Source organism: Gambusia affinis, linkage group LG18 (genome assembly GCF_019740435.1).
Source record: "Gambusia affinis linkage group LG18, SWU_Gaff_1.0, whole genome shotgun sequence".
Lineage (NCBI taxonomy): Eukaryota > Metazoa > Chordata > Actinopteri > Cyprinodontiformes > Poeciliidae > Gambusia > Gambusia affinis.
The window spans coordinates 2493762-2518219 of NC_057885.1; the positions used below are offsets into that span (position 1 = coordinate 2493762).

A 24458-nucleotide genomic window follows, 5' to 3' on the forward strand; every position below is an offset into this window, starting at 1 on the left:
TATAGCGTCCCCTAAGGCTCTACTTTAGGTCCTTTTACTTTTTAATTTATACATGTTGCAATGTATACATGAAGAATTGGAGTGGGCAATTGTTTGATTTTGTTTGTTTTTATTGATCTGTACAGCAGTTTGAGCTGCTTTCAGTATGAAGGGTGCTTTATAAATAAAATTGATTGACTGAGATTTTTATCTTAAAAATAATCAATCATCAAATAACCTCAAAATTCCTAGGTTCAGAGAAGTAACAGTAACAAACAGAATACGTTCGATTAGTTTTATAGTTAAAGACTTTTATTTTGAAGTGAAGGGTATTCTTGTAGCAACGTTGTTGTGAAATGATTCAAACTTGATTCGACTTCCTGAAAGATTGACAGGTCGAGCCTCTTTTGCTCGCTGGTGAACGCGGCTCCCGTTGTGCGAAGGAAGCGAAAACAACTGACATCGACAGTCAGTTTTAGTTTTTCACTTTTCAAGAAGTTTGAAACGAGAGTGACTCGGTGTGGATTATTTTCACGAGCCTTTGGGGTATGAGAGTGGTGCGGCCGCGGCAAGCAAAGTAAAAAAGGAGGCAGACCCATACGTTTGATGGCTGCTGGGGATGGAGCCCAGCTGCCGGCCACAGTAGCGGCCAGTCGGAGTGTGGAGAAAGCTCTAGAGGAGGCTTCCGCGAGTGGAGCTCTCAACCTATCCAACCGAAAGCTGAAGGAGTTTCCCCGCAGCGCCAGGAACTACGACCTGTCCGACATAACCCATGCAGGTCGGTTGGTTTCGTCCTCTTTCAGTTAGTTTTTTGTGTACAATTCAGAAAAAAGCCAACTCTCGCTGTTAAGAGTCTTTTGTTTTATCGCCACCTGCTTCTTTCTTCTAACGGGGAAGGAACATCCTCCCTCAACCCTCTGCGTTGCACAATACTCTAAAAAAACTTCGCTGTTTCAGTTTCTCTCGGGATTTTAACCACTGCTTAATTGTTCAAACACAAATATAGTCTTTTAGTGTATTTCAACTTTAGTACACTGCTTTTAAGTGCAGCTTGACAATATTAACGTAATCACTGGTGCAAACTGCGTTGCGTGTCTGGCATCGCCATTAGCATGCAGTTTCCACTAGTTCTAAAAGTTTATTAATGAAGGTCTATAGCTGGCAGACCTAATTAACATAGTCGTTTTTTCCTGTAACGCGCGCTGTTAGCTTTTAAGAAGATTGTAGTGTTCTTTTAAAACAACTTCAGAGAAAATATAATTGAGGAAAAACACAAGCGAGTTCCTCTTCCTCCCGAAAACAAGTGTAGAAGCTCGCAGAATTTGATAGGTTACCTCTACGGCCCCTAGGAATTCTTCTTTTCAACATCTTGTTGATTTTACTCGTTTTTAGTTTTTAACCGTAGTCTTTCTGCTTTTCTCGTTTTGTTTCGAACAATTAGTTTCTCTAGTTTCGTTGTAAACATGACAGCCTCAAGTTGACCCTGCTTCTATCTCGTATATACGTCCCTGAGAAAGAAGACACTACAGACGATTATGGACAACAGCAGCGAGAGAAATTTTAAAGATATTCAGTGGTTAATTTAAGAGTAAAATAAACTGGACAATGAACTGGGATTTCAAATGCTGGATTTTGTGTAGTCCAAAGTTTGTAAAAGAGGAAACTGAAGGGAAAGAACCTTCCAATTTAGTTTTATAGTTATTTAGTTCAGTGACGTCACCAGAGGTTTAAGATTGGAGCTAATAAGCTGCTGTAGACAACGTGCTAAGAAACTGAAAACTGGACAGATTATGACAAGGATTCAGAAGAATTTGAGTTGCATAATGTGTTTGAGCCAGAGTTCCACTCTGAGGATCTCCATGCCTTTATGTATAATGTTGTGGGTGGCAAAGCAAGAGTAAACAGTGACTATGACATTAATCATCCTCTGAGTTTTTGATGTGGTCAAACATGTTCTTTTACATGCCATCTGAACTTCTACTTGAATTTTGAAATTGTGTCTGGCAGCATGTTGAACCAGCTGTTACATTAATTCTGATTAATTCTTTTTCTTGACTTTAGTTTGTAATTTTTTAGTTAAGGGCATCCATGTTTGGACAATTATTCCATCTGGTCCTGAGTGCTGTGCATCTGGAAGAATTTTTGTTTTCTCTTACTTGTTTACTTCTGGACAGTTGTGATATATAACTGTGGCAACAAACTATTGTTTTTACAAGTGGGAGGAATTGCTCAAATAATACCTGAACTATGACCCAAAATCCCAGAGGAGGTAAAAAGGAGGATCATGGATCCAGAGTACAGAGAGGAGAAAGAAGTTCAAAAGAAGTTCCTTCCATCATAATGGAGAAGGATTCAAACTTCCACCTCCATATCTCTGCCTAATTATTTTTATTTTTTATTCCAAACATCTTTTTTGTGGCTCAAGAGGCCTATAGTGACTGTCACCACACAGGAAATGTCTGTCCTGTCTGGGGAAGACATGCAGCAAAGGCCTGAGGGTCAGGAATCGACCCCAGGACGTAGGCTTGTCACAATAGCAAATTTTGCTGAGCGATTAATTGTCTCAAAAACTATTGCGATAGACGATAATATTGTTTGAAGACCTTTGTACACTGATTTAATGGAAATGACATAATAATGCATGTGATTTCCTGCCAAAGATAGATACCCTTTATTTTCAAAAGAACACTTGACACTGGAACTGATAAAATAAACAAAACAACCAGATTCCACGTGAATTATGTAACTGTTCTAGATTACATTGTATTGGTACCTGAAGGCAGCATGTTGGTTTGTATGACGAGTCTTTTCTGTGTATTTGTAATGCTGATCATCTACTGACAGCAGGCCTGAGCCGGTGCATTGAGAGCAGACATCTGCTTGGAAGGTACCACAAAGCACTAAGAATGCTGATTATGTTCACTTTAAATTAATATATTCTACCTGCAGTAATGTTGCTTCATCTGCTCTGGTGTCTGTACATTCAGATTATGTTAAATAAATAATCAAGCTTAAAATTAATAGAGGTTTCACAAACTCAAAGAATCAAAGTAATGAGCTGTAGCAAGGTGTAAGAATCCAGATCAAGTTTTTTTAAAAGTCCCGGAAGTACATAGCCAAGGTTATGTTAAATATAATCTGATTATATTTACTTAGACTCAGCTAAAGAAGCTGAGGAAATTTAACAGATTGAGTTGTCTGTTGAAATCATTTCAGAATATGTTTCCATCAATTCCCAGAAACTATTTCACAGTACGGAGAACTGGCAGTTGATACTGTTTAGTTTTCTTTGCTGCTTGTTAGCAGTACCAGAAACGTGTTCTCTCTAAAAACCAGAAAGCTAGAGCACATCACCCAATCCTTCCAATGGAATAATAGAATAAACGTTAAAATACTGTTGTTCGTTTATAAATCACTCAACGGTTTAGCACCACAATACATTAAAGATCAGCTGTTTTATCAAGCTTACAGACCTCTCAGGTCTTCTGCTTCTGGTCTGCTCTTCATCCAGAACCAGAAACAAACATGGAGAAACAGCATTCAACTTCTATGCACCACAAATCTGGAACAAACTTCTGAAAAACTGGAAAACTGCCGTAACACTGAGTACCTTTAAATCAAGACTAAAAACCCACCTGTTTAGCGTTGCTTTTGAAACATTATGACACATTAATCAACATTTTGATGTAATCGCACTTGACAAATTGCAATGCTTCAGTTGTTGACTGTGTTCTATGTCTTTGTATTTTTTATTTTTATGATGTAAAGCCCTTTGAACTGCCATTTTGCTGAAAATGTGCTATACAAATAAATTTGATTGATAGAAATTATCTTTGATATAGCTGTAGTGTGGCTGATCAACACAAGGTGAATGTGTATGTCTTCAGTGGGGCTGACACAGTTAATCTGATTAATCCGGATGAATTAGTTATTGAAATAATTGTGAACTAATTTTAGTAATCGATTAATTATTAATTGGAGTGTACAGGCCCAAAAAAGCCATTTGTTGAAAGAACAATATAATAAGAGCTGTAGTTAGGCTAAAACTCTCCAGAAATATATACATTTTACATTTAAGATAAAAGCACCTTTGTCTATAAATCTTTTCTATCCAGAAAAAGATATTTTTGGGTAGAAAAACTCAGAAATGAGTTTGTTTTATTTGGTTAAAATTACTGTAAAGACATCTCCTATTAAGCACCTTTTGCTACCCAATTATGAATTGGTAAATTAATAAATAATCAAGAAATCAACTCTACACTGTATTGATGTTCAGGCCAGCAGAAAGAGCTGAGCTTGTCGCATGATTTTGCTTCATTTATTACAAGTGATCAGGTATTCACTAACGAAATGCTGTTATTGACTTTCAGGCAATACAATGTTTGTTTTAAATGTTTGACTGGTCGTGCCTGTAAAGAATTAAATGTTTTGTTTATTTGCATCTTTTAATGCATTTCTAAAATTTTTATAAAAATCTTAAGTGGATACATAAAATCCCAGCTGAATGTACCGGTTTCTTTATTCGATTAATCATCAGAGTAAAAAGTGTTCAGTGATCTGTTAAATATTGAATATTGCAATTTCCTTTGCTACGTAGTGTCAGTGTGGCAAACCTTTACAATTAGATCCATAATGGTAACAAAAGGGTGCTGGAATGTAAATAACATATTTGACACAGTAATTCATTCCTCACAGATACAATATAGTATACAAAAAGTTCTGAATATGTTGGGGAGAGAAAGTGATGAAGCTGTGAAACGTATTACAACTACTTCTATTAATGGTTAAAAACTATGTAGAAATTTATAATTAAGTTAAATTAAGTAATAAATTCTGCAGAAGCGTTATACTGGAAATAAATTGAGGAATGTCTTGAATGTTAAGGACATTTCTAGTTTCAGCTTTTCATTGGTTAATCTAAGGCACTAGCAGGTGGTTTTCCAAACCATACTCAGTTTCAACAGAGCAGTTATCTTTGTTTTTTAATAGTTTGAAAGATTTTTAATCACATCAATCAATGTCCTTGACATTTATAAAGTGTAGTCTTGCTGAGTTGATTTTTTATTTTTTTTTTTTCATTCACTCTGACTCATTTGTTCTTCTTCATCTTGAATGGGAGGCTTCTACTCCTCAGTGAGGTCAATTGTAGACGTCCATTCTTGATTTCATGTTTCTGCTGCGCTCAGCCTTTTTGTGGTCACGGTGAAGTGTGTGAGTAATGAGGAGCTGTTGACATACCTGGCAGTTACGGCTGCTGTCTCTCAGAGAGGCTCCTCCTTAACTCTGTCTGTTCCTCCTGTATTGGAGTGCTGCTGCCTGTCTGTTCTAATTCACCAGCCTGTCTCAATGGCTGTCGACTGAATGGAGGGATTCAGATTTTACTCGGGAGTTGTATTAAAAGTCCAAATATTTGGACTGTGGCTTCTGGAATTCCCGGTTTCCCCCTGAAAACTTGCTAAACCCGGTGTTTGGGGCGCTGAGGCGGTCCACTGTGTTTTTGTATTAAAAGATGTTAAGTAGACAGAAAATGTAAAAATATTACTGGGTAATTATATGTTACGGGAAAACATTGCCAGTGAAATGCTATTTAAACCCACAACTCATTTTAAAAACAACAAATCAAACGATACAATTAAAATTAATATCAAGTATTTGCACTTCTGTTTCAAAAAACAATCTTCATAAAGAATAGTTATTGCTCTATTGTCTCACCCTCTTTACTATTGTTTTATTGCACAGCCGCAGCCTGATGCTGTGAGTTTAATCTTTGAGTTTGAGCTCTGTTTGTTCACAGATACAAATTAGTAAACTGCAATTGCTTTTTAAATTAAACTACTCCCTCTCTCCCAGATTTCACTAACTCTAAAACACAAGCGTTAGAGGTGCTGATGGTTTTAGCAGCAAGAGGGGCCCCCCCAAGTCAAATTTTGCTCCAGGCCTTATACAGCCTTGGACCGGCCTTGTACAATGTACTAAATCTGCTGCACTGTGTGCAGAGATGTGCAACAAACGGGAGATTTAATTTAACGCTACTAAATTGACTTTAGTAGCTCTTCCATTTCGTGTCTGAGCTTTTAATAAGAATCACAGAAACTGTAACGCAAAGCATGGCGTGCCACCAGGCTTATAATACACTGAGGGAAACTCTGGATTTAGTTTTTCTTCTTCCACATAACGAAGAATCAACTTGTGCACTTTCTTGAGCTAATGATATCCTGCCAGCTTCTCTGAGCTGAGGAGTAGGCTAAGTTCAATGAGGTGTAGCAGAAAATGTGCTGTCCCTGCAGTTTCTGCTGAAGCTGTGGCATATGAGATATGGAATTTCATTTTCAATTACAGAGCCAAACATTGGATGACTCCTGTTTTCAAACTCTAGATCAAGGGTCACCAACCTTTTTGAGACTAGGAGCTACTTCACGGGTACAGAGTAACACAAAGGGCTACTTGTTTGATACAGACATAAATGTTCTTGGCTCAGCCTTTATAACAATAATACATATATGTATATATGATTACATGCTGCCTGATCATATTAATGTTATGGACTTCTCACGATAGTTATCAGTAATGATTTATCATGGCAGATATGGTTAATTGCTGTTATGTGATCAGATGTTCTTAGTTCACAGAGTTTTAAGTTTGATTCCCTTTTGGAGCTCTTCTATGTGATTCTAAATAACCCACAAGTGACTGAGAATATGGATTGGTGCAGCAATGCCTGCAGCTGTACACACTGAGTACCTTGAGATTTTCCTTTGAATAAAAAAAGAAAAGAATAGTTATTGCTCTATTGTCTCACCCTCTTTACTATTAGCAAAATTGTGGAGAAAAAAAAGATCTTTGTGTCAAAAGATATTGTACACACAGCTGTGTACAGTCTGTGAGGGTTGAGGTGGAACACGCCAAAGTGTGCTGATTGGTCTGATTGTTTTTGTTTATTTCATGGGTTGGCGTTTTTATGTAAGCTAAACATGAACGTAACTAAGCAAAAAAAATAAAACAAACTAATTTTTCATATACCTTGTAAAAGTATTAATATCTTTATAATTTTAACATTTAAAACCACAAACTCCAGAGGTATGAGGTTTAGGGGTTGGACAAACAGAGTAGTACAAAAAAGGATAACCTCCTGTAGTTCTAAGAACCCGCCAGAGCTTTTTACAGTGTGCTGGTCACTGGTGTATTAGCTTTTTTTTGTGGTTTCGCAAACTGATCAGCTGACGGGTCACCCTCTGGCTGACACCAGCAGATGTCGGAAAGAAATAAAAGGTCCAACAGATCAGAGGGTAGCACAAAACTATCACTGCACCTGAGCTGTGAGAACACAACCATCTCCTCACTGTGCAAAAATCAGCACAAACCTAAACCACAAGAGCAGCGGACATTGTTTTTTTCAGACGATGCTAAAGAATAAAGGACATGGAAGCGAAGCCTACCCTTGTGGTTCACTGAAAGAGGAGAGTGTTGATCACAGGTTCAGGTGGTGTCAGACGTCCAGAGGACGAGAAGGTGAAGCAACAATATTTGCTTAGTTTCTACTCTACTTTGGCTGGATTAAATTCAACTAGATTAAATGGTTTAACCTGCAGTCTTAGCGCGACGCTCAGAAAGAGCCGCGGATGTCAGCCGACAGGTGGCCCATCAGCTCTCCAGTTCTGGAAACTTCAAAGAACCACATAAACTGACGACCTGACAGAACTGCACACGGTGTAAAGATCCTCCGAAATCCAAACGACCGCTCTTAGAATTACTCCTGTCATTCATTTTTATCAGAAAAAGTGCCAAGCCGCCAAATAAAAAAAAGTAAACTGACCAAAAAAATTTAGGCTTTGGGTGCTCCATCCCAGAGACTCACAGAGATGTGTGCTACGTATAAGATATGTTGGCACAAAAGATCTTTTTTTCTCCACAATTTTGTTAATAGGAAAGAGGGTTAAATAATAAAAATTTCAGAAATGATTTTTTTTTCTTTTTTTTACTTTTAAACGTTTTTATCAATTCCCTTTTTTTTTTTTTTAACTCTAAACATAAACAAATGTTATTACTGCAATGTCAAATCATTAAATTAAATAATTTCTTTGGTAGTGCTGCCTAATAACAATGGCTATTTTTAGAACTTGCTCCGCCGGCGACTGACAAGGTCCCCTCGGGCGACCAGGTGCACAGTGTTGGTGACCCCTGCTCTAGATGATGACTGTTAATATAAACTATGCTTAATATTTATACTAATGCTGGGCAAATAAATCCTCTGTTTTTTTTTTTATTCCAAATTCAATTTCCAATTTTAATAACTTTTTTCCTCTCTATTTTAACTTAAAAGAAAATTCCAAATGACAGAAAATATCTTAAAAAACTTTTAAGGTGTTTATATTTTTTTATAATTTCTTCCTTGAGTTGACCTGAACTCAAAGTTGAAATTATAAATAATAATAAACACATGCTTGTCAAACAAGAGGATAGTTCTTGGGTGAGTTAATATCGCTCTTGGAAACACAAGAAGTGCATTGGTGGAAAAAAAAAAATCCAGATTTTTCCAAAAAATACCTTTACAAAAAATAAAAATTGGCGGTGCTATGTATTGTTTTTAACTATTTACCAGCTTAGCAATTATTAATATTCTCCAGATATCCAGATTTTAGATATCTGAACATAAGCAGACAGGATTTTCTTTTTCTTTTCTGTAAAATTTATTTACTTGTTAAAATGCAGCAAGTCTGTAAGATGCCTTGCTTTGCAGGGCCTCTTGATGCTTTGCAGAAAAAGTGTGTTTTAGTTATTTGATTGAGGCAAGACAACGCCAGCAGAGGTTTAGGAGACATCATCCCCCACTCCCAAACGGAGCGGTCAAAGGTTATCACACACACGCACGCGGACCCCACCCCCCACACACACACACAAAATGGAGCCTTGGCTTGCCTCCTCCTTCGTGTTTCCTGGTAGTCCAGAGCGGAGGGAAACAAAGCTCCACCATTGTAGAATGTGTCTACTTTGTGGACCCTGGGACATCATGTTATTGCAGGCTGCTGTCTGATGAATGTTCCCAGCTCACTCTGGGGGTCAAATGCTTTCATTACTGGCTCTGTGTGGAACTGTGGGGTTTTTATTGGGGGTCAGTAATTAAAACCTAAATTTAACCAAATTTACATCAAAAATCGGTTCTTACAATAAGAATATGTTTGAAGGTCATTTGTATATGAAGAAATACACAAATAAGAAATTTGAGTGTATTCACTACCATTTCACACCTAATCTAATCACTGGTTTCAGTCCTTTTGTGGTTATTGCTAAATAAATTTAGCAATTTATTCCTAAATAAATTGCTAAATTTATTTATCAATTAATATATTTATTCATAATAAGCAATGAATTTCCATCCATTTTCTAACACCCTTGTGTTAGAAAATGGATGGATGAATGTATTCATTTAATCATTGCTAAGTAAGTTTAGCAATGAACAGTAACTGATGCATGTTATGATGCAGAGAGAGTTGGTTGTGAACTGAGTTTTAGGAACTTTTTCCACTCTGCTAAGAATCCACAGATACATCTAAATCAGGTGTCTCAAACTCCAGGCCTCGAGGGCCGCAGTCCTGCAGTTTTTAGATGTGCCACAGGTACAAAACACTGGAATGAAATGGCTTAATTACCTCCACCTTGTGTAGACCAGTTCTCCAGAGCCTTAATTATTCTATTCAGGTGTGGTGCAGCAGAGGCACATCGCAGTTGCAGGACTGCGGCCCTCGAGGACTGGAGTTTGAGACCCCTGATCTAAATTCTAATGGGATGATGAAAAGTCCTCATTTAAACATACCTCAGAAGGCAAACCTAGTATAAATTTTATGAACATAGTATGAATTTTAATTACTGACATTAATCTTTTAATTACTGACATTTATCTTAATAAAGGCTAATCTTGGTATTTGTTTAGAACCAGCTCATATTTAACAAAGAAAGCACAAAGTCATCAACTATGAATTAGACTCTTGCTTTACCACCTGTGTTTTCACAAAACACTTCAAGTTACCACTTGGACGCATTCTTTCTGTATTTATTTTAAAAATGACCATGATTTGAAAAATAATGTCAGACTGTCGCAATAAGCAATAAATTAATCGCATGATAAATTAAAACTCAATCATTTCCATTTGCATGGTTTGTCATTTTCTCAGTTTTCTCTCCCTTTCTACAAAAAAACTAGATAAGTCTTCAGTTTGGTGTATTGGTTTCAATTAGCCTTTCTTTGAAGGACAATTGTGTGTACTACAGAGGCTTCATAATTAATTGTATTTGTTGTTTCTGTTGTATATTTATTTAGACTATGTAAAATGTTGTCTAGTTCCAGTGTTAAATGTTCATTAGAATTTAAAATTTATTGATCTTTGAGAATGTGTTCTTGCATTTTTCATACCATTACATTACATAAAAATGGTTTCAAGACAACATTGCTATCATTTATCGCAATAACTTCTGGGACAATTTATCATCCAACAAAATTTCTTATTGTGTTAGGTAGAGGTGTGCCGATCGATCCGCCACCATTCATAATCGGCCCATTTTCGTGAAAAAGTGTATGATCTCTGAGCCACCATAAGGGATTGTTAAAGTCCATAATTATGACTTGCTTGTTTTCCTACTGAAAGAGTATGACATAGGAATGACACGTGGCTTGTGCCACCAGTTGGCTGGGAAATTTAAAGCAAAACAAGAGCACAATTTCTTGCCAGTAAATCACATTACCCAAATGAGGTTTGAGACTATTTTCTAGACTTATAGAATACATGTTTGAAGCAGTTAAAATGTTAGATAAAATGTTAAGAATGTCTGTAGTACAGGACGGCTATTAATGTACACTAGTTCTAACTGTACCTATTTTATAGTGTGATTGACACACTCTACGGTGACAGAAACAAAGAGCTAAACAAATGGGAAATAGTTAACGTGAAGATAAATCACATTGATACCATTAATTAGAAAAATAACATTGCATTTTTTTTGCTCAAAGTAATGATAATCACACACGTATCTTTTACAATTTTTCTTGTCAAAAGGAAAATATTTAGCCCACCATACAGAGATCATAACTATCAACAAAATATGTAATTAATGAAGTATTTAAATCTGATGACAAAACAAAAGCTTAATGATTTATGTCTAAATTTAGGCTTTCTGTATGTGAAGTAACCAGAATATTCTCTATTTAGAAGTACTCAGGGAGGAAGATGAAGGCAGCTATTACTTTCTATTAGTTCCTATTTTATTACCAGAGGTGCTGAGCACAGCAGACGTTTAAATGGAAGTTTTGTTTGTCCAGCATACAGGCAGCGGGAACAGTTGCTACATGGGAGCATGTAGCAACTGTGATGACAAAATATATTTTGTCACCACTATATGAGTGCGGGGATGCCAGAGACTCATGTTGTTGAGAACAAATTGGGTTTTGGACAGCCACACACTATACTCACCACATCTGAGAGGCCCAACAGCTGACATGGGTGAATAAAGAGGAGGATGTGGAAGGGGGAGAAAGGTCTTTGTCATGTTTGTTTGTTTTTTCTTATTAAACTCAGGCTGCAAAAACTCCATTGTTTTTGTATTCCTTGTATTTCTTTTCATAACTGAAAGCTGTCTTTTATTAGAGCTAAATAAATAATGATGTTATCTGATCAGAAACCAGATGGATGTTGGTCCTGCATTAGAACCTACTGTAATACAACTGTTGGTCTGGCTCATGGCTTAACAGCCTGTATCAGACTTACTAATACTGCTGCTTATGCAGTTCAGTACATTTTGTTGTCATGCGAATTTTGAGCAAACATTTAAAATGTTACAAAAAAAGTGAATTAGATGTGTTTCCATCTACTGGATTTTACTCTATAGCAGTCCTCCCCTACATGCTGATTGGAACTCTAATTGTCAGCTTGTATTGGCTTCTGTCTGAAATACTAACCACTTAAGGAAACTCTTCCTTGCTGTAGGTTGATGAACTCCAAATTGTTTGCAAATGACATTAAAAAGCTGCATCAGTGAACACAGATTTATTTCTCCTTCTCACATTTAGCTTTCACAAACCTAACATTGGACTTAATTTACTTATTGCAAAATATTGTTTTTATCTTGCATTGTTTCAAAATGAGCTTCATGTAGCACTGAGGACTAAATATAATTTCTTAATGTAGTATTGCTGATTATTTTTACTTCTTTCATACCTCTGCTAATGTAATTCTGGATTGGACAGTGCCTATTAGTCGCTATGCGATTCATTGAATTATGTCCAGAAAACCATTCTATTCCAATGTAGGACGAGCAGAAATCTGTCACAAAAATATTAGTAGCACCATCATTTATTATTAGATATATCTATTAAGTACAGCTTAAAATAAAGCTGAGAAAACTGATGTTTGATACATAAATTTTTCCTGATACAAATCTATAAACAGTTTGGTTTCTCTTCTGTCAGGATGCAAGAAAGGGCAAATTTCTCCTATATTGGTAAATTGTTTTATTTTAAATATGTTGTGGGAGCTACAGTTTGATGACAGTTATAAATATCGGCACGTTTTACAAACAAAAGAGGGAATTAATTCAGTTTTTGTTGCTCGTTTAACTTTTAGAAATTTCTTAAGACCAATTTTGGGGAGGGGGCCAGCAAAGTTACAGTGAAATGTACCGTAAAATGTGGTTTAGAAAGTTTTTTAAACCACATTTAAGGTGCAGGACCAAAAATGACTAGTAATGCACATCAAACACATGTTTTTCTCTGTAAGCAAGCTGAAAATAAATAATAAAAATATTCAGATTTTATTTTGTGGTTTCAAATGCTCTATGTTAAAGACAGTGAGAAATAAAGGCATAACTTTTAGTTTTTTCTTTCTAAAATACAGTATAGTTGATGCATTGAACATGGCATAAAGCTGACAGCACACACAAATTGCACCGCTGCAACTCTGCACTTAAGCTGCCTAGCGCGCTGTTGCGGCTGAATCTCTCAGGTTTACCTAGCGGGTTAGTGCCCTTCCTTTCACTTAAACCGGATAATATTGAAGGTGTTCTAGCAGAAAGGCTTCACTTGAATCAGGATTTACATTACCGGTAGTTAATTATATTAACTGTGAGGACTAATTTTTCCTTAAGTTATTAGCTATAATATCAAGTTATTAGTCAAGTTTATAATAATGGCTTATTTCACTCTTTCCTAGCATGCTATAGAGCAGTAAACTGCTAACGCTAAGCAATTTGATCATTGTCTCCTTATTGTTAACATTTTGCTGCTAGCATTGTTTCTGTCTCCAGCTTCATACATCTGCTGTGCAGATGTTTTACAGCTCTGCCAGAAACTCAGCTTAGCGAACCTGCTAAGGGTAATGGAACTGTATTTGCATCTGTGGTCTGAAATCAACATGTAAACATCTGTTTACATCTGTGTAGCGTCATGTGTATGTATAGCTGTGCATGGATGTTGGAGCAGTGAGTGTTCCACCTCATGAGTCTAATTTCCTGTGTACTGCGGATGTGGGTTGTCTCTTGGTGAGCCGTTGACTTCTGCTTTGCCTGCAGTCCTCTGTGCGTCCTCACAGCTCTGCTTTTCTGGTCCATCTCCCACAAGCCTCCATGTTCCATTATGCTTCTGCTGTCAGGATGCCAGACAAGAGGAAAGTCTAAATATGTTTCCATGAGTTGGAGTAAACTCGTACATTGCTATATATACAGGTTAAGAAGTACTTTTTCGTTTTTGAAGGTTCTTCTTGGTGGGTTTTGTTGATTTGTTTGTCTTTTGTTTCTCTGTGTGAAACTTCCTGTTGGGTTCTCTCTCTCTCAGACCGGAGCAGCTGGCGCTAAGGAGGAGTCCCTTCTCAGACCCAGGGGTGGTAACCTGAGAAGCAGATTACAAGGCTTGAGGACATGCCTCATAGAGTGTATGTTCAGACTGAGAACATCTCACAGTTTGCCATGGTCACTGTTTCATAGCTTCACAATATGGAGGTGAATAACAGCAGCTAGGTTAAAGGCTGTCATGATTCCTTAAATGGTTAGACTATCTCAATTATTAAAGTTCTTTGATGCAAATTATCTGCCATGAAGCTTTGTTAAATTATATTTTACTGCTTAGCACACCATGTTCCAGACTGATAATTAATATGTTTTGCCAATGCTCTCTCACTTCTGCCTGTGAGTCATTGACGAATGTTGAGTGCTAGCAGCCCAATTTTCAAGTTCAGTCTGGAGCATCCGGAAGGATTTCATTGATTGATGATAATGTCCGGGTTGTTATAGTTTTCCAGAGAATCAATAAGAATCCTTAAAATGACTGATGCAAAGCATGGAATACAACAACCCTTCTCCTGGAGCTGCTGCCTGGTGACTGGTTCAGAGCGAACAGTGGGGAGGAGCTCGGCAGGTGTAGGCATACAGCTGGAGCGGAGAGACTTTAGCTGATGCTTAGTGCACCTTTACAGACGAACCAGACAAATCCATTTTCTATCTTCCCCGTTGCGACAAATGGGTGGCAGAGCTATTGTTTTAATACATGCAGTAATTTGTTAACGAAGAGTGAAAACAGAATGGTTAGACAGCGTTGGCTCTGGCCAGTCAGTTCATATTAGTTATTTTCAGTAAAGCAAAATGTTAGCAGATCTCCAGATTAACTTCCGTTCAGTCTGAGCTCCTTCTTTGGTAGTGCAGCCATCTCATAAAGCACCAACTGAGGAAAATAAGCTCTTTATCAAGGTTATTTCAGTCATGCACCGCTTTCCTGTTTAAAATGGTGAGTGAAGTTTGGATTATTTTGGAACTTGGGTACATTTATTGGTACAAATCAAATAACTCATTTCCAAATGCTAGCAAAAACATGTCTCTCTCAATGCCTTTCACTCAGTCACTGTTTATCATTAGAGAATCTAAAACCTTTCACCAGTCCAGAGAGGCTGTGAGGCAGACGGGCTGAGCCATACAACCGAATGTTCTACCAGGACTTCCCAGTTGCTAGATTTCTGTGCTCAGTAGCATGCCCTTCCTTAAAGGGCTGTCGTTCTACAGAACTTAGTTTGTCCCTGCAGCTTTGGGATGCTGGGGTAGTTTGTGTAAATGATATAATGGTGTAGAATGGACAGCCTGGTAAATAGTAAAGCTTAAGGCTCTGCCTGCCTTATGTATCTCAGCAGATCCATTAAGTCCTGCAGTGTTTGGTGTTCAGACTGTTTATTTACTGATGGCAGTACTCCAAAGAGAAGGCTGGAGGTGTTGCTGCATTCAAATGCTGTCCTACTTAAGGTTTATAGCATTTCCAGCCAAACCCCTGAAAATGCTATGAACCAAAAAAAAATTAATTCATTAAAACATCGATGTCATGTATCATATAACAAGAATGTGAAGAGAGCAATTAATTGTCTCAAATATTATTGTGATAAACAACAATAAATATTGTTTGAAGACCATTTTAAACTGATGTAATGGTAATGACATAATAATGCAAGCACATCCTGCCAAAAACAACAACAAACAAAACACTTTATTTTCAAAAGAACATTTAACACTGGAAGTGGTAAACAAAATAATCAAACAACCAAAAACAAAAATAAAATGGACTCTTTGTTAATAAAAAATGCACTTGAATAAAAACTAAAAACAACATAAAACCAAAGTGGAAATAGAAACTACAATCAACTAAAACAGTACAGATTATAAAGTCTGTATACTATATTGCCCTTCAATAATCATTAGATTTAGATAGAGAAGATGGGGATATCCGGCTGCCTGATGCAATAGTACACTCCTCCCTTAAGCTAAGGCAATAAGGAAGGTAGAAGTCAGTGGAGAGCACCGGAGTTGAGCCTTTTTTCATCCACTGTCATCACTAGAAAGAGAAAAAGGCAGGAAGAAACAATAAAGCCAATAAATTAAAATGAGGTCGATAATTTTCATTTATCATACAATTAATTGATTTATTGGTTATCGTGACATGCCTAGTGTGGTGAGACCCATTCTCCTCTGGAAAGTTTGTGTTATATCTCCTGGCTCCTCCAGCAGGGGTTAATTGATTAGATCAGCTAGCTAATGAAGAGTCTTGGCACAGTCTTTATCTGAATTCAAATTTCACTCTTACATGTAAGAGTGAAAACACCATATCTCTGTCACGCCTAAGTGATCTCCAATCACATATGTACAACCAGGTAACCGAAGTTTAGCCAGATCTGATCTCAGAAAACAGCCCTTTGGCTCCATGGCCAATTATAGAAGAGCATTAACACATTACTGCATGTTTTTCTGTAGCATAACTAGTTTTGATGCTTCTAGTACTGTTTCCATGACAACTGGAACATTTTTACTGTTCAGCTGTCCACACAGATGAACAGTTTCAAAATGATGTGCCTAATTTCTTTTAGCTTGTGACCTCTCTTCCCACAGTGAGATTGAGTAAAAAAATATATAGGTTGGATAGAATATGTCCAAAATCTTGGATAGGATAGCATTTCTAATTTACTAAGCTTCAAGATAAGTAAGTATACCCACAAGCTCTCTTGTTTTCTAACTAGTCATCAATGAGACTATCAGAGCCCGTTTCATTCTGACTTAATAAGTTTAGTCATTAAGTCTTTGGGTGCATTCCTCCATCCCTGTTTAGTCCACTTTAACAAACTCTAGATTGTTTGTGTAGAATACTGGTTTGTTTGGATGGGTGTGAATGTGAAATCAGAATTGGTCAGTGACTAATTGCTTATTTGTTGTGAAAATGTAGCAATGACTATGTTGCTTGGCAGTACATAATTATGCATACTTAGTAGAGGTAATAGCTAAGTATGCCATTACCTTAGCAGAGGTAAAAAGGGAATGTGTTTCTTTTGTTATACGAGTCTGTTAATTAATACTATGTTAGGCTGGGTTCATATTGCACTGCATACAGTACTGGGTTCCTGCTGGAGAACTCATGCATATGAGAATTTTTCATTTAGATTTTGGAATCCAGAAATTTGAAGCAACATTTACTTCTGTCAACAATTTTCAAACAGCTTTCCTGAATTTCAGAAAGGTAAATATGAAGATATAATTTTTAATGTAAAATAGTTCCAAGATAAAGTAGCATACTCAGTAAGACAGGTGTATGTTTACAATAAATCTTAAAGCCTCAATTGGAGGTGTCATTCTGAGAACCTGAGAATGCTCTCCATCCCTTGCAGAACTTGTGTGCTTCTCTCTGTTCCAGCGTTCAGGCCTAGCTGTTCAGCACTCTCACCCACACACATGCAGTGTAGCTTTTTGTCTGAGCTGCTCATCAGCTGGCTGTAGCTAACAGTGTAACAGGAACCAACACAGCCACATCCTGTCTTACATCAGAAACAGACTTGTGTTACCAATGGCAACATTGTGAAATTAAAACCAAACAGTATCAGATCAATGCCAAGCTTTGGTCTGTCTCATTAATCTAGCAGGGTAAACTTTTGCTGGTTGATGCAGGGCAAAAACACATTTATCTCTTCATGGCCTGTTTTGTTACCACATTGACTAGCAGTAAGCTTCTTTTCATCCCAGATGTTGCTGGACTCATCGGTTTACCATAAATTGTGGAGTGAACCGATTATTTCGCAGTTTGCAGAAACAGTTATCCAACACTGTAATTCACACCCAGGTCATTCCAGACTTGGATATGAAATGACGCGGGTCTGTTTAAATCAGTCCTGTCTGGGTTTTTAATTACTATTTGGTCACCTTCTTTGTTTTCTTCCTTTTTTTTTCTTTCTGCCTGTCCGCTTCACCTCTTCTAGGCTAGTTTTTTCTTAGGCAAGTCAAGTTTGTTGTATAACAAATTTAAGCCACAAGGCGCAACTTAATGGGCTTTACATGATGAAAACACAAAACAACAGATGAGCAAGACTCGTTATATTGCAGTGGCAAAATAAAGGAAAGTGGTGAAAAGTTGGAATACAGACTACAATTTATGATGGTCCAGTTACTGTTTAAGTGTTGATTTAAAGGAACTCGTGTTTCAGCTGTTTTGCAGTTTTCTGGAAGTTTGTTCCAGATTTGTGGTACATAGAAGCTGAATGCTGCTTTTCTATGTCTGGTTCTGGGGATGCAGATCAGATCTGGAAGGTTGTTATAACAACAGTAGATCTTTAATGTATTGTGGTGCTAAACCCTTCAGTATTATAAACTAACAGCAGTATTTTAAGGTATATTATTTGAGCTACAAGGAGTCAGTAGGAGGACTTTAGAACTGGATAATGTTCTAAAGTCCTTGTGTTTTAGTGAGAACGAGTAGCAGTGTTCGAGATCAGCTGCAGCTGTCTGCCTTTTCAAAAATTCAAAAAATAAATATATTATACTTTGTGGAGTATGGATTGAGGTTGTCTATAAAACTCTCTGACCAACATTTCTATATACAAGTTGCAATCTTTTAAGCTCATTTAGCTAATTACCATAAAATATATATTTTGTGTTATGGAATCTGGGCTTTCTTATTAAAAAAAGAGGAAGACATTCTGGCATTTAAAGACTTAACAAAATCCTGAATATATTTTATACATGGTGAGGAGTGGGACTTGAAATTTTTTTTAAAAAATTAAAAAAAAATTGTAAATATGTTATACTTCTATGGTAATATTTTTAAACAGCATTCTTTACGTTCAGTTGATACAGGCAGAGGATAAAATGTAGTAATCCCAAACAATTAAGGTTCTAAATATAGCTGTATTCACATATTCATGATGTCTTTGTGTTGCTGCTCTGCTATTTTACCAGGTTTGTTCTTTTCCTGGTCTGTTCACATGCGGTCAGTGTTCACATGAATGGTTTATGATGTGAATTGTCAGATGGTAGAAGAGTGACTCTTTGCAAATGTTTTGATTCTTGAATGAATATGCTGTAAGAGGTGTTTCCCCTCCCCCACTAGTTGCTGTGTACAGCAAGTCACTCCCAGTTTTATTTGCACTTCATTTACTTCATCTGTTGTTTTATTTTGTTCATAAACTTTTGTGCACTTTTCCTTGTAGTTAACCGTAGTTAACCGCACTCATGACTACACTTACAACATTAGTAGTCACTAATGTTGCCAATTTAGTGGTAACTAAATTGGCAACTAAATATAGCAACCTAGTTGCTATATTTAGTGACTTTTTAGACTAAAAATGGAATCAGTCGGCCAGACCTTTTAAAGATTGGTGGTTGACTAGGAAACTACAATTGGTCCACCTCAAATTGTGAACATCTGTTATAAAGTAACAATAGTGTCATCAATTCCGTCATAATGGCAGAGTTCAGGATTTGGAAGCTTTTATTCTTCTTGTTGTGCCACAATTATATTAAAAATATATTTTTAGAGTGGGTGTTACAGGTATGTCTTTCTCTACAATATTGACTTCCAAATCTGTTTAGAACAAGCACCCAGGAACTTGTTTTCATACCAATTATTTTACTTCAAGTTATAAAGTAACTGGTCCCTGGGTTACCAGAAAGTTGACATGTCCAGATGTTTGATTCCTTACTACACTGGGATAGATCTGAGTCTGTCTTATTCTGTTTTAATGCTGCTAGTGCATTAAAACTACAGACTTTACCCTAGTCTGTAGCTGACTTTATCTCGTTATAAACTTTAACTTTTTAAATATTGCCTGAACTTGTTTTAAGTCGAGTTTGTTACCTCTTAACAGAAACTGCTCACATTATGTTTTGGTTATCAGTGGAGCCACACATTGTATAAAATTAGGGGTGCATAATTTTTTTTGTAAATATTTGAGCAAATATTTATCCTAATATTCAGAAGACTTTATGAAACAAAAGGATTTCCCGTTCTTCATGAATCTTCCTTCAGATCCAACTGTGCTTATCATTTGTTCTTATTCATCCGTCTGATTCTTTGGTCAACAACAACTCTCCAACATTATACATCCAAAGCCAACTGCTGAAGCACAAAGGTGTTTAGGGCTTACTGTAGATCCACTGCTTTTTACTTGTACAGAAGGATGTTAGCGTCACTTGTATAATTAGCAGGCTTTGTGAATGTTGCTATAGAGACAGTCAAAGGTTCCAATAGGTCTTCTCTGAACTGTTCAGGCTCTCTGTCCAAAAACATGGCTTTCTGTGCCCCTTCCACTTGGACAGCTGGCTGCCTCCTATCTTCAGCTCATCCCTGAGCTTCTGCAGCCATTCTCTAAAACACATAACGCATACAAGGTACAGACCAATGAATAATTATCCATTACTTCATCAGTCACATTATTTCAGAATTCTAACCTTTTTCCAGGGATCTGACTGTTTTACACTAATGGAGCTGTAGTTCTGCTTTGGCATAGCAGAGGAAAGATTTGGTGGTTTGTGTCACTAGGCTGAGGTAAGGATGCTGATTACGTAACATCAGCAGAAGTATGAGGGAGCTGTTGGCTTCATTGTCTTTTGGAAAGATTCAGCTTTCCTTTTCTTCTATTGGGTTATAAAGAGCTGTGTTTACTGGGAAACTGAGGAGGTCAGTGGGTCAGCAGTGATTTAAGTGTCCATGGTAGAGCCTTTGCCACTGCAGCCTGTAATTAGACTCAGTGCTCTGCTTTGGTGGGAAAGTCCTCCTCTCCGTTCTGATCCTTTGAAATCGTCTGACGCTCTTTAAGGCTGTATAATCTCTTGTTCTCTTGTTCCAGCATGTGAAGCTTCTCTTCCGCTAAAAATTTGGAAAGCCAGTACCCCTAAAGAAGTATACCACTATAGTATAAGTCTTGATGAATAGCAGTGGGAAACTGGTCTCTAAAATCAATCATTTTGTAGAGAAGATCCATTCTAAATGGTCATTCAATGATCATTTATTTTACAGGAACCATTTGTTGCCCCATAAGACATCTAGAACCAGAACAGGACATGGATGTTGTCCTGTTCTGTAGTCTCATGTATTTAAAATGTGGATGTAACCTGATAGAATTAATATTATATTTCTCCCTCAAATTCAAGTCTCCTACATTCTTCTGAGTTGCTCTAATAAAGTTAATTAATTCCTTTGAATGTATTTTTTTTTGTTGAAGTTAAAAACATTTAATCAGAATTGCATGGTATTACTGTCCCTATAAACTCGTCTTTCTAGGAAACACAGTAGCTTCCATGTAGTTGTCATGTGAACTTTGAGTGAACTTTCACAATGTTGCACAAAAAACAACACATCTCAGAAAAATGGAGAGAATCCTCCTCTCCAAGCTGAAGGTCTGACATTTTTTCCAGAAAGTTCACCATGTTGAATGCTTTAGATATTTTTTTGGAAAAGCCAAAAACCAGTTCAAGTGAGTGTGCAAACATTCTTGCAAAAATCAAGAAAGTTATTTAAAATTTTTCTCTTTCCATCAACCTTTTTTAGAGATGATGCTGTTTGAGAAAGCTTATCATGGGGCCACACTGAGCTACGACAAGCATCACTTTTCCCTTTTGTTTTTACAGGGCTATCTGACTATTCAAACTTCTGCGGAGTGCTTAGAAGACTTCTAATGATACATTCTTAGATGTAATGACAAGACAACATAATATTAGGTTCGCTGGAAAAATATGGGATTTTAGCTGTGTTTTGGAGTTTATTTATACAGTGCAGATTCACAACAGGTTTTGTCTAAAGTCACTTTATAAAACAAACAGATCCAGTTTTATATAGACATAGTGAATTTAATTACATTTACTGATTTGAAGTGAATATTTTGAACCTTTTGAGGAAAATGGAAGTGCCTGGGTCATATGGATGTGTCCTTTGGAGACCAAATGGAAACCAGGTGTACCTCAGCATGGCTGCAAGGCTTGGAATGCAAACAAAATCAGCCCTTTTAAAATCCGATTGGGTATTGATGGTGTTGCCGGTTTGCACTAAGTAAATCTTTCAATCAGTTATAAAATGGCCCCTCCCTTTGATAGCCAGATCTTTAGGGGCCATCTTTCTGTGACAGTTCCTCTTATCCACAGGGCTTTGTTGAGTTAACAAATTTGGCTCCTGACCACAGAGCATACCCCTTCAATGTGAGCCTCCTGCTGTCTGAACAATGGAGAGCCAGTTGGAGGCTGGATGGACCGATTCTCTGCTCCCATTCCACAGCACATACTTTCCCAATGATTCCAATGTTGATTCAGTCTGCCCTTATTACACCAGTTCCAGGGAATGAGAAGTTTGTTAGAGACACTTCAGCTGTGCTATAGTCATATTTTTAGCCAATCCACCTGCAGTTTCATTCTTTAATCTCTATAAAAATTTATCGAATCGTGAAGTCACAGCAATATATGTACCTACGTTGTATTTTTTTGTACTGATCCCAATGTTGTGTAACATCACTTTAATCTCTGCTGGTAAAGAAGTTCACAACCATATCTTCCTCTTTTCACCTGAACCAGAACATCAGTCTGTTTGGATTCAGACACAAGAGACCAATTCCTTTTATTTTCATTGAGCAAACCCAGACACGCATAAGGCCCACCCCCACCTATTGTTCAGGCAGCTAGCGTCTAGCTGTGGAACAGTGGTCTGGAAGACGGGGGGAAATCAGGCTGCCATACCCCTCAATACCATTTAAACTCAGTATCTCCAAAAGCCTCACACAGTAATTGACCGAAACAGCGGACTGCATTGCTGCATTTGCAATGCTTGTTACAACTAGTCATGATGATGGACATTTTCTCCTCTCCATCAGTAATGAAGAATGTGGAGCAGAAAGGATTATATTTTTTTATGCTTTATAAAACCCATGATTGGATCTCCATTACATTTAGTTGCTGTTGCCTTTTCCTTCTGTCTGTGGAGCTTCTTATGCTCTATACAATTATGCAGTGAGCTGTTTCAGTTTTTTTTTTTTCTTTTTGTTGCTACTCCTTATCATGTCGTTTTCAATGTATTTTTAAAGTTAATGGCTTGAATTAACATATAACATATTGAGTTATATATAGATCCATCCATTTTCTGTACACCCTTGTCCCTAATAGGGTTGGGAGTGATGCTGGTGCCTATATCCAGCAAATGTTTTGGGCGAGAGGCAGGGTTATGAATATATATGTATGTGTGTGTGTGTATATATAAAACTTATTGTATTCCGTTAAAAATGTAAAATGATCCCAACAACATCTAGAATAAAAATAACAAGCTAAAAGTAGCAATGTAAAGATACTACAAATGAAATTACAAAACCATTTGTCATTGATAACATACATAAAAATGGTAACTGTACTTCTGAATACCAGTGAATAATCCTAAATTAAGTCATTATGCTTTTCTTAATTCCATAGTAAAAGTTCCCACAGAGGCCATAACAAACCGGAACCTCGCTCTCTTCCATGCTTTTCCAACTGCGATCAATATAGAGCCACTGGGCTGTCTGCCATTGACAGACATCTGTCTCATCCTGCTGCCAATGGATGCTCGGTGCTAATGGGACTTTTAAAACCACTATCACTCTGTAAGCTGTAGACTGTTCTATCTAATCTGCTCCATCCTCACTTGCATTTTATTCTTTGAGTTGATTTACAAATAGTGTAAAATCCAATCTGCAGATGTTGTTTATGATGAGACTATCTCAGATTAATATGTTTTTTTTGGAACCTGAAGTTCTCTACCCCACAGATCCTTATATATGAAACAAGCCCACAATACATACAAAACAGACAAAACTAAAGATGATGGTATATTGTGTTAACAGGGTCTCCCCCAGTGTATTATAAGCTCGGTGGGCCACCAGACTTTTCTTGCCCCCTCGCCTGGCTAAGTGTTGCTTGTTTTAATTAAAAACAAAAAAATGCTTTAAATATTTTTGTACGTCAGTAACCCTGAACTGTAAGGATCTGTGCCCCAAATAAAACCCATGGTTGCGCTTTTAGAGGTGCGTGCAGTGGAGTGAAAATGATGCGTTTTTGTGAACAAAGGTTTGTGTGTAACGTACGTTTACATCTCACACACAGACGATGCTGGGCTACATTCTTAAACTTTTAACTTTATCAGTTTGTCACCAAACGGTTTGAGGGATGAGCATAATGGTTGTTTGTGTTTGTGTGCTTCAGATCTATCTAAGAACCGCCTGTGTGAGCTTCCAGAAGAGCTGTGTCAGTTCATCTCTCTGGAGACGCTGAGTCTGTACCACAATGGAATGCGTTTATTGTCCCCCAGCCTGGCCAACCTCCAGGCCCTTACCTACCTCAACCTCAGGTAACTCAACACCTACACACCACATCAGAAGCCACATGCTCTCCTGATGTGGTGTAGCATGTGGATAATTAGGTGGCTCATTGTTTAGTATGTGACTGAACCCATCCTAGCAGGGTGGGTAGTTCTGGGCAGAAAAACTGTGTTTCAGTTAGAGTTTTTAGTGCTGATATGATATTTATTTAGAATGGCACTGGGCAGTAATTACAAATGTGTTCAGACACGGTAGCACTCCTGACAGCAGGAAGCTGTTCATTCAAACATGAGTTCATCACAACTAATAAAACGAGTGGAGCTATTTGCAAGACTAGCCAAATACAAAAGAGAAGGATCCAAAACAGAAAACCCA

The 24458-nt window shown here is 37.3% G+C and overlaps 1 protein-coding gene across 3 annotated transcripts in view; it reads left to right on the forward strand.

Moving 5' to 3' along the window:
- The first annotated feature begins 347 nt into the window (after positions 1-347).
- Positions 348-24458, forward strand: part of lrch4 (leucine-rich repeats and calponin homology (CH) domain containing 4) — a 53720-nt gene continuing 29609 nt past the window's right edge. For all 3 annotated transcript variants that reach the window (XM_044097809.1, XM_044097807.1, XM_044097808.1), the window contains exons 1-2: positions 348-757; positions 23968-24112. In XM_044097809.1, the coding sequence (XP_043953744.1) occupies positions 586-757; positions 23968-24112 (317 nt within the window). In that variant the 5' untranslated portion in view covers positions 348-585. The remainder of the gene's footprint in view (positions 758-23967; positions 24113-24458) is intronic.